Source organism: Anticarsia gemmatalis, chromosome 4, assembly GCF_050436995.1.
Source record: "Anticarsia gemmatalis isolate Benzon Research Colony breed Stoneville strain chromosome 4, ilAntGemm2 primary, whole genome shotgun sequence".
NCBI lineage: Eukaryota > Metazoa > Arthropoda > Insecta > Lepidoptera > Erebidae > Anticarsia > Anticarsia gemmatalis.
The window spans coordinates 4,585,754-4,596,609 of NC_134748.1; the positions used below are offsets into that span (position 1 = coordinate 4,585,754).

General features: G+C 33.5%; 1 protein-coding gene across 1 annotated transcript; it reads right to left on the reverse strand.

Annotated features, from left to right (window-relative positions):
* Positions 1 to 5,572: 5,572 nt before the first annotated feature.
* Positions 5,573 to 7,484, reverse strand: LOC142987829 (dynein light chain Tctex-type protein 2B-like). The gene is made up of 3 exons (XM_076136767.1): positions 7,313 to 7,484; positions 6,110 to 6,256; positions 5,573 to 5,809 (listed from the first exon to the last, which is right to left on the reverse strand). The coding sequence occupies exons 1-3, from the start codon at positions 7,463 to 7,465 to the stop codon at positions 5,573 to 5,575; spliced, it is 537 nt and encodes a 178-aa protein (XP_075992882.1). The 5' UTR covers positions 7,466 to 7,484.
* Positions 7,485 to 10,856: the final 3,372 nt, after the last annotated feature.

The window sequence follows — 10,856 nt, forward strand, 5'->3', positions numbered from 1 at the left end:
CTTTAATTCATCATCCCTAAAATATTTCAGATTGCCCATTACTCGAAGTGGCCACTACACTTGTAAAATGGTTATTATTTTTAATGATTACGACAATGTCTCAGCACTTCTTTACTGAGAAAATTCTCATTATTTTGTTACTTTAAACACTTAACTTTAACGGAAAGAGCAATTCTAGTGCTCTAATATTACGTAACAAAGAGACGACTAGACTACAACTAACGTTAATAGACACTTCCCTTTTTCAATCGCTCACAATTACATTTAGAACAGAGTGTATAAAAACAGAAATAAAAAAAGAAATGAGTTACAATTCATTATGTAGTGCATTGTTCTAGGTAAAAGGTTACTTTTATAAAGATGCTAGCGGGGCCTTTCCTTGCTTCTTGATGGTCTATAGAGAGTACGCGAGGGTACGTGAGTTTATGATTTTTTTATAACTTAATATTGCAACAAGCTAAGCTATAGTATTTTTATTACAGTTCAAAGATTAGCAAATCCCGATTACATTACTTCTGTCTATCGTCACTATTCATTTTCAGAAAAATAAATGAAAACTACCTAAAACAACAAAACGACATGGGTTATTAGCCTCAAAACATGTGCATTCGATTAAACAAACATGCGCCGTTTTATTACAAGTACATTAAAATAGCAAACATAAAAAACAAAACCATATCGATGAAAACATTTTTGTACAGTTTTTAATCAAAACTTATTTGTTATTAGATTATTTATTCATTCTGTTCCGTCTAGTCAGTATTGTTTCAGTCCGTATTTTGTATGCAAATGTTCGTAGGTATCACCGACATACTGCAACCGACCGGTTTTATATTAGCTTTCGTTTAGTTATTGACGCGAGAAATTTACAAAGGAAAATATTGGAGCGTTTGATTAAACTGAATGTTTGAATGTATATTTGCATCGCGTGCTTCATGTTAGATGGTTGGTATTTGCGTATCGATCACGCTCGCTGACGTAGTAAATATATTTTGCCCGGGGCTAGATTCAGCCTCTAAATAAAACGGGGTTTTCTACTCCGCGGTCACTATACATTCTTTGTTAGTAACGTTATTATAATGTTCAGGATGTCCGTTATGGCTTTGCATATTTCTATAGCACATTCCATAGTTCAAAGGTCAATGTCCTCTCGGTCCTTTCCGAAAGGACCTGGATCCTGCTCGTAAAATGTTATACCTTTGTGATAAAAGATAGTGCCTACGTTTTTTGCTTATTTTATTTTCATTAATGTAAGTTAATTTTGTGCTCGGAATCTAAATACAAGGTAAATGGAAATAAATATTTTCAAACAGCCAGTTTATTGTTCATAAATACTTGTTTGGAAATATTTAAGCCGTAAATAATTCCTCTAACAAAATGTTATAGAATGTCAGTAACTTTATATGAAAACCTATCGATTTCATCCAAGTAGGACAACGTATAATCCGTGGTCCTCGCTGTACGTGAGTTCCTGGAAACCTGTTCGATTTGCGATAGCCAATACTTGTCCATGTTACGTGGAATATGAGAATTTCCAACTATGTAGGTACTACATAGACTTATTTACTGTGAATATAGCTTGAAATAAAGTGACGACGTATTTTGTATTATTTTATATGATCAAAAACTTTAAAAGGTTTGGAGTAATATGGCAAAGAATACACATATGAGGGGAGTATATTAATGTAACATAGCTTTAAAACACGGTTTTCGTGACCAAACAATCCAACAGAATAATGTTGATACAATTGCATAATCTCATTTTACTCAATTCGAAAAATAATTAACGAAATATAGCCTGCTGCATATTTCAACTACCTAAATGCTACTGAGCAATCGGTTAAGTAACAGCTTTAGGTTACTATTGTAGAATGCAGACTAAAAGTGCGTAATACCAATCCAGTATCAATGTTAGTTCATGACGTATTCATGAAAATCATAAAACAAAATTACTTCAAACATGATCTTAATACAAAATCAACCTACTTAAGTTGGCAATCTCATTAAATTTGTGTACAACTATCCAAGTTGTTTGTTTTTAATTCAAGCCGATAGGATCGTATGTACTAGCCTGCATCTACTTCTATTCGCTCAGTCAGCGATGTTTGAAGTCTACACAAACGTGCCATTGCATACCACGTGTTTTAAATTTAACGATGTTTTCACCCAATCATCTGAGAGGCAATAAAAAAATTTAACAACACATCAAATATATTGCACTCGCGGTATAAAATGTAGTACGTAGTTTGATGGCGATACAAATGTAATATCGGATTATATTCTCGATCATAATATTCAGAATGTTCCCGATCACTTTAATGAGATTCTATTTATAATGCGAATGTTTTTATGATTCCTCGATATTTCATAAAAGAAAATATTAAAAGTAATTCTAAGAAGCATCGATGGTGTAATTGAAAACAGTTCCTAGAAGGACAAGATATTATCTGTTTTTTAAGCATTTCCCTTTCACGAACATTTTGTAAATCAGCCGGCAAGGGAAAGATGTTGACAGTTCATAATTGAGAAATATATTTTTGGACATTTCAATACCAAATATACTTATATACATTATTAAGATAACATTAACCACATCAACGTCCTTAAAGCGTTCCTAGACTAGTAACTGTGGGTCAGGGTAACTTCAGTAAACAATTTCGAAAACATAAAAGTGGAACAAAAGTATACTATTACAGGAATCCAAAAGGTCGCTCCCCGGTTTTCAATATTCACGAGCATTAGATTTCATTCCCAGAACCTCAATAGTATCCTATTCCTTCCACAAAAGCCTTACAACATCCGTAACAAAAGGTTCGACATTTAAATGCCATAAAGTACATTTCTGATAATCCAAATTCGCTCGGATAACTTAATTTTTAGTACATTACGAAGATAAAATTCAAGGTAAAATCTACCTATTGTTAAAACGAGAGCATTTCGCCGTCGCAAGAACTCGCTGTAACATTTAAAAAGAAGTATCGAAAGTTCTTCGGAATGAAGGTATGAATTTTAAAAGGAACCAAATTGAAATAGAGCTCGCAATGTTGAATTGAATCGGTCTCGGTACTCACTAAGTCTTCCATTTACTATGTGCTACTGAATTACCATCCGAGTACGAATGTTTATTCCCACCCTATGTTATGTAAATCTTCGGATTTTTGTGTATACATACGCTGGATTAGTCACATTTTGTTTTGTTTTTATATACTTGCAAGATAAAAAGAGAAACATTGTACTGATTTCACTTATTGTACTGACAAAATATAGGAAAAAATACGAGGATAAAATGCAGTTTGTTAGTAAGGGGCAGACATGTCTCGATAGACATCCTTAGTGAGACAAAGTTGCAGCCTCGTTACACATAAATCACTCCATCTCTTCTCGTAACGGTTAATAAGGAACTACGTCCAGATAACAAGCGGTTGTCCTTCACTGGAGTATGTTCCTGTAGAACTACAGTACTAGTACTAAATTATAGTAAAGTATTTTTTTGAAAGAGTTTTTAAACATCGTAGCGAATAATTGTGCTCTTTTTTTTTAAAGTCCGTATTTATATTCAGTTCATTTATTGTTCTATTATTTTCTACCCACAGCATATACAAAACAAATATATTGTTATATCACCAAATAAGAATTCAATAAACATACGAAATATTTATCAATCGTCAGCCCACACGTTCAATGCAAAATATCTACCTAAAGAGAATACATCACGTGAAATGTCAATGTATATCAAACATCGTATTCACGAAGCATACAAAACATTCTTCAAATCAACACTCCTTCCCTACAATTTCAGGAGCAAGCCATCAATATATTCAATACCTAATTTAATATTAAACGCGTTTGAATAAGTACTCGATGCCGAAGCACAAAAGGTCACGATAACTCCGTCGTTGACAGACGCTCCTACGCGTTTCCAACCTACTTCTTCACTTCAATGGTTATGGGATGAGAACAGCGAAATTGGTAAGTGATGGATCTCACGATAGAATTAAGTTGATTGATTGCGACTCAATAGTTTGTCGAGCAGTACTTTGAATACGAAATTACGACAAGTGTCCTTGGTGTCAAGAGCAATTGTTGTCACTTTACCACTTGGTTGGACCTAGACAACAATATTCTGTCAAATAGATCGGGATTTCTGAAAAAATCACTACTTCAGGCTTTTATTCTTGAATTGAAGACTCAAACTTTTTCGAAGATATCTTCCGAACAAGTACTAATCTTGATCATTACGGAGTTTTAATGACACAAACAACGGACAGAAAGTAGGGCCAGACTCAAAATAGCAGTATGCGAATCACACAAATACTTTTCCACCTGCGCCACGATCGTCAGTCTTTAGAGCTCTTCAAACGAATGTCAAAAATTTTACCACGGTGCTCGAGGTTGGTGGGATACCAACAGTAATTGTGGTAAATCTACTCGCAATATAAACATACTAGTTAGTACATATTGTGGTTTGTACATCACTAACATAGTTAGTGGCGACTTCAATTACAACGCGTACCAATTAATTATGACGTACGAGCTTAACTTTTAATTAATATTGATCTATGTTTTGTTTTTATTGCATTTTCTATTTATCAAAAAAAAAAAATTTGTTTGGGGTTAAACTTTTTAAAACTTTTTAACAGAATTGTTGAAGTAGGTTTTTACTTGAATTTATTCTATCTTCAAATGGTCTACCCACCGAGATTCTGTGACGTTCGCAAACTTAAAGAATCCAAAGCGAAACCTTACTTTTTTGTCCTACTTTTAACGTTTATAACTCATTTTATTGCCCACAATTTCTTTAACAGACGTTTGAAACTTCAAAACTATAAGCTTAGCAAAGTAGTCGTTTTTTCGCCGACATAGCCTTTTCAACTACATAAAATAAAAAAAAAGCTATTTGAAAAGGCAGCGTTTTACGATCATCGCCTACGCTCCACGACGGCATTTCCACACGGGGGCGTAAGGTAATCTCCAGTTTATTCAGCCTGATTGTGTCAAAGCGATATCTAGAGCATTTGTTCAAAGGTTTAACGTATCCACGCAATAAATGCCGCAAGCGACTAACGTATTCCCAATGGTAATACATTCAAATCGACTGAATAATACAAGGCAAAATTAAAGACGTGATCAGTTCGTGCAATATTATTTGTTTCACATGATGGTGCTAATATAACAAATTGAATATAAACAAAGATTAACAATCAAATATCAAATGTTTGAGCACCGTGATACTAACTAAATAATATAAGAAATAATATTTAAATAACACACTCCTCTTAGAACGAGGATATTACATTCTGATCCATCACTATGTAGAATCCCATTCCACGCAAAATTTTATTTATTAATTAGAAACGTAAATAAACAAAGACCTTAATTTGATACACTTCCTTACCAAAATATAAGCTTAGATTCTTCAATACGCACGTGTATAAATGGGCCATGACGTATTACTTCATTTCCTATGCAATTTCAAGTTCTTGATGAATCGAATCAATTATTGTTCTATTCATGGCATAGGAATCTTAAAGTTTCAATTAAGTAGTTTTTGGTTTGAATATAGCCAAAAATATTAATCCAGGTATATTCCGAACACAGTTACTTGAATGAATGCTGTAGTGAGTTCTCTATGTATGTCAACATAGTTGTCTCTCTCATGGTCCCATAGGAATGTGATGGCGTTGTTGTAGCTCTGAGCTCGTTTCTGTGCTAAGGCCACTATGGTGATGATTCTATATCGATTGAAGTTCATATTCTTCACCGTTCGCATTAGTTCACCTGCTATGCGAATCGCCAATGCAGGAGATTCCTGAAAACAGGTTAACTTGTTGATTGACTGACATGGTCTTAAACAGACGAGCATACAATTGCACATAGGTATATTAACGCTGTCGAAATTTTGACAGCATTTGTTCTTTCATAGGAACAAGGCTTTCGTTTATTTCTATCTACCACTAAACTCATTTTCCTGGTTTCTATAGAATTTTGTCAAATTTAAGTTATAACCTATTTAAGAATTATTCTAAGAACAGGTTTTCTGGGCAATGGCAAGTGACAAGACTGTTAGAATGGATTTTTAATGGATAATTTTAACCATAGACAAGTTTACCTGTGCGTTATACTTATGTCCTGTGAACAATTCGTCGAGGAGGTCGTCAACGGCATACGTCACTTTCGGCACGTGGAATTTTACGTGCGGTTCCAGTTGATAAGTGTTCAGAAAAACCAGAGGCGGTCGTTTGAATTCCATTCCTAGCTGCAAATATATTGTCATTATTGAGAATGATTTTAATATTCTTCTTCATAACAAATACGAGAAAAAGTTTTTTTTATCGTTGTATAAAGTGTAAGGCACTTTAAATCAAACCCAATAAGATAAATATAATATCATCTATGGAAGTTTTTCGTCCCGCATTTACAGTAAAAATATTATAGTATAATTCCTCTTTTTATATTAAATTGTTGACATACAATTAACTACATCCCAATTTAGTCACATAATACTCTGACGAGATAATAAGTACAGGGATTTTTTTCAATATCAAACCAGAAAATCTTATCGCAAGTCTTCTATAAAGTTCTTACACGATACTTCCATTGTTTTCGCTTTCAAGAAAGAATATTTCGATAACATAAAAAACAAGAGGTAAAAGTTTTGTTTTACCGCTAACGTAGGCTTTTATCAAGAAACTTGGTGACCTAAAAGTTTACGACAAATAAATATCTTATAGTCATAGTATTCTACTAATATGACTTGTTTTTATACTGGTCGTATAAACATAAGACAAAGAAAAATAGATTTTGATTTCGATGAAAAAGCTGATATTGTGACAAAATCTCTACCATGATATTAATCTCAACTTTTAGCTACACTGTCTTTAAATCTCGAGCTTGAGGTTTTCTCTTCTTCTTGAGGTTCTTGAGTGTGTTTTAGGTCGACTAATCCTAAGCTTTCGTAAGAACATAATTATAAGTAACATAATAATATCTAAGTTTCTTCACAATGTTTTACTTATCTTCAAATTATTATACTTTACTGATAGGAATGCTGTCCAATATGTTTTTTTTTATAGAGTGATTAGAGTGTTCGATTACATCGTAAGATTTAAACTACATTACAATATCACCATTTTCTTGTAAAATGTAAAAGACGTACTATCAACATAGTTACATTAGAAATGCGGTTACCTCAGTACCAGTAATTTTAATACTATGTCCTTATTTTTATCAGTTATTTGGTTACCATAGTACAAGCTCTGCTTAGTTTGGAATCAAATGACCGTGACTGAGTTGTCCAATGATATTTATTTACCTGTGAAGTTCTCTCAACGGGTCTAATACCAGGCACTCCAGAATACCCGTAGGAAGGTCTTCGCATCTTCATCCTGCTGCTAGCTGATTTAACCGCCATGAGAGATTTGTTCTCATTCGACTTCGTATGAGAACGACTCTTCAGGTCCACCATCGAAATTTTACTTCTTCCTTTCTCCTCATCCATGATTTATGTTTTTGTTTAATAAGATTATTTGATTTCAATTGGTATAATAAAAATACAATGTTCGATATGAGTCTAGATTGACAGCAGACTTCTGTTGATTTTTTTTTTCAAAAAGAATAAAGAGCCTGGCAAAAAGTTTCTTTGAAAGCATGCATGGAGGTTTTTACCAAGTGGAGTAGAATACAATTGATCAGTGAATTTAAAAAACTATGATATAATTTGAGCACATTTAAGGTAACTGCTAAGACCATATAAAGGTAGTAGTATTAAACACCACTCTTTTTTACAATGTACGATAAAATTTAGTTGTTATTAAATTTTCCTGTATATGCGTGGGAGGTAAACTGTTTCATCGCTCTCGTACATCTTACATCACTATAGTCATAGGTACGTTAAAACCTATCTTTCAAAGTGTATTCGCTAGTACACCAACAAACAGTATCTTAACCCGCGACGGTTTTATTAAAAAGAAATCCCGAGTCTGCAGACTTAATGCAATTGCACACGATAATGAAATTCTTATCCATTCACGTATTACGTAAGAGAATTGACGTAAGTAGTTATGGTGACGTTCAGTGCATTGCCAATTATAGTTTTATATTAAGTTACTGTGTATCGATAACATTAACGGGCACGCAACACCACGCTTAAATTGAATTTAAGTTCACCTATCATCTTGCATAACCAGTTTATATTGTTCTCATTGAATAAAGAATAGATAAACTTCATGATCTATACAAAGAAAACTTCCGATTGGTGATCTCGAGAACTGAGATCAAAAACTTAGAAGGACTTGTATAGTATTAAGAAAATATGTATTTGAATTGCAACAGTTTGTCAAGTTCCTATATTCGAGTAGCTCATGAATGAGTGAGCAAAGCCTCGTTAATTCACGTACAACCTCTACAAATATGTATCTACCTTTGAACACGAGTACATAAAAGCGAAAAACATATCGGAAAACGAACGTAGCAGAAACAAATGTTGCTGTAAAAATCGTATAAAAATAAAACTGACAAATTCATAGGTGCCCTGTTGCGTAGGTAAAAACACACGTTGTGAAAAATTCCTCTTCACGCGTTGACAAAGAGGTTTTTCGGGTAAAAGCTGTACGTAGCGACCTCTTTTTTGGAATGTGTGCCTCTTTGTATTCCGTCGTCGGTTTTTGTTGCGCCACATACAAACATAGCAAGCTTGTTACCTGAAATGGTTTTGTTGGAAGATATTTTACTTATATTTTTGTGGGATTTTAACGAGATATACACGTGTTATTATGACTATTTCGAGCTTTTGCGTAGTTTTTATACCCTCTTGAAATGTTTTATTATATTTTATTTATACGTGTAATAAACTCAAAAAAAATAATACAGCATAGGTAATGGTATTATAAATACATGTTTAGCGGCAGTAGAATTTACGTGAGTAGTGCCAGTCAGAGAAAAAACAACACAATACACTCACCAGTGCGATTTGTACAAAATGCATCAAACTTTATATTACTTCAATAGGAAATGCTCAATACAACCAAATACTAAATGAGCGACAGAACATAGAATATAAGTAGTAAAGGCAAACCGTTTAAAATATTCGTCGTTCTTCAAACAGAATGAATAATAACCCGAGCATCGACCTTCCATCAGAAAAATACAGTATAAAGCATTGAAATGCGGGTTGCATTCAGTACATCGTTGATGCAGGCGATAGTGGTCTCCTACGTCAACTATCGTGCTCCCTTATAGGTCAGTTAAACGTTTGTTCACCTCCTCCAAGTGGTACGGGGTGGGACTGAGATTTGACCGATAGTGGGATTGAGGGACTTTACCCCGAAGCCTTTTTGCGCTCGAATTAGAAGACGCGACTCGATGATAGATGGCTCGCGGATAGTATATGTGAGTGTGTTTTCATGTTGATAGTAGAAGTAGTGCTATCACGAATCGTGCAATACGAAGTTACGTTTCGAAGTATAATTCATTCTTCTATTTGTCGTAGAGGTTTGAATGCACACAACCAAAGGAAGATTTCAGATACATAGATGAATCATCGTTTGTTATTAAAAGGCATATTTAATACGATAAGATTTAATTAACGTCATTGACTATAAAGAGAATCCAAATGCAATATGACTTGACACTTAGTCAGAGTAGTATGGTAAACTTTAATTTTCAATCGCGCTTAAGACACGTTGCACAGAAATGTTAAAAATTTTAAAATCGTTAGTCAGTCACAGGATCTGAGACCTGACCTTTCTAATTTTAAGCTGATTGCCTTAACTGCGATGAATTAAAAAAAATCGCTTTATGGCAGTAGTTACAGTAAATTTAAAAAAATACTCCATAGAACATATTTTTCAGGAATTCTTTACAACTAAATATTTAAGCCTTAATAAAACTCCACAACATACAGAACTAAAATCACAAAGCATCCAGCATTGTACCACAAATTCAGCACACAATATAATTTACTTCAAAGGTATTCCTTCCATTAAACTAGATACACAAAGGTACATTTTTATAACACAAAGCAGATTTCTATGCAGAGAGCGGTCTGATGTAAGGGTGCTTTGGACCGAGGGCCAGTGAACTAAGTGCATTGAGCTCGTGTTCAATGTTCAATGCTATGTTCAACTATAGTTGCAGTGTTATGTAAACGGAGAACGTCTTTCACGGTTGATTTGATTCTATGGGTGATGGATTGAGCTTGAAATAAACATTTTTGTATTGTTGATTTTAAATGCTGAGTTATTTTAGTTTATGCGATAAGACCACCATAGAGATGGATGGATATTGTAATGCGGCGTTTGATTGTCGATAATTATAAAAGGTAAATGGTTGATTGTAAAGTTATTTAGTATAAATATACACCGGAATCTCCAAGGAAAGAAGTTCGGTTAACCATTATAAAAAGCTCATATGTTTTATTTATTGGCAACCACTGATGCGGAAAAAAAACGATTAATTTAATTATAAAAAAATACAAGCAAATTTTATAATTAGTTTACTCATAAACATTTACGAATCTCGAGATCAAATTACTGAGCAGAGACAGCTTCAAAAATAGACAATTACGACTAATTTACAGTCTTAAAACTCTTAAATACGACAAGGAAATAACGAAGTGCCTAATTCCAGAAATTTAGTAAATAGAACCCTTGTTAAAGACTTTGTTTACATTACTGCTCTATATTAATTGTAGCTATTATGCTTAATTTGTTAGAGGTCGTTGAACTTTAAAAACATTGAAGTAGTATCAAGATCTATTCATTGAAGAAGTATCATTTTCTTGAGGTTTAAAGAAGATAAAAGATGTTAGAAGTGGATGTAAATAAATTTGTATCTCAGTCTGCCACGCTTAAAACTAA

Bases quoted from the DNA above. Each gene is read 5' to 3' on its own strand.
- LOC142987829 (XM_076136767.1), bottom strand. From the start codon at position 7,465: ATGGTGGACCTGAAGAGTCGTTCTCATACGAAGTCGAATGAGAACAAA. The intron at 6,257-7,312 runs GTAAATAAATAT...ATATATTTGCAG, and splicing joins CCGTTGAGAGAACTTCACAG to CTAGGAATGGAATTCAAACG. The intron at 5,810-6,109 runs GTAAACTTGTCT...ACCTGTTTTCAG, and splicing joins GACATAAGTATAACGCACAG to GAATCTCCTGCATTGGCGAT.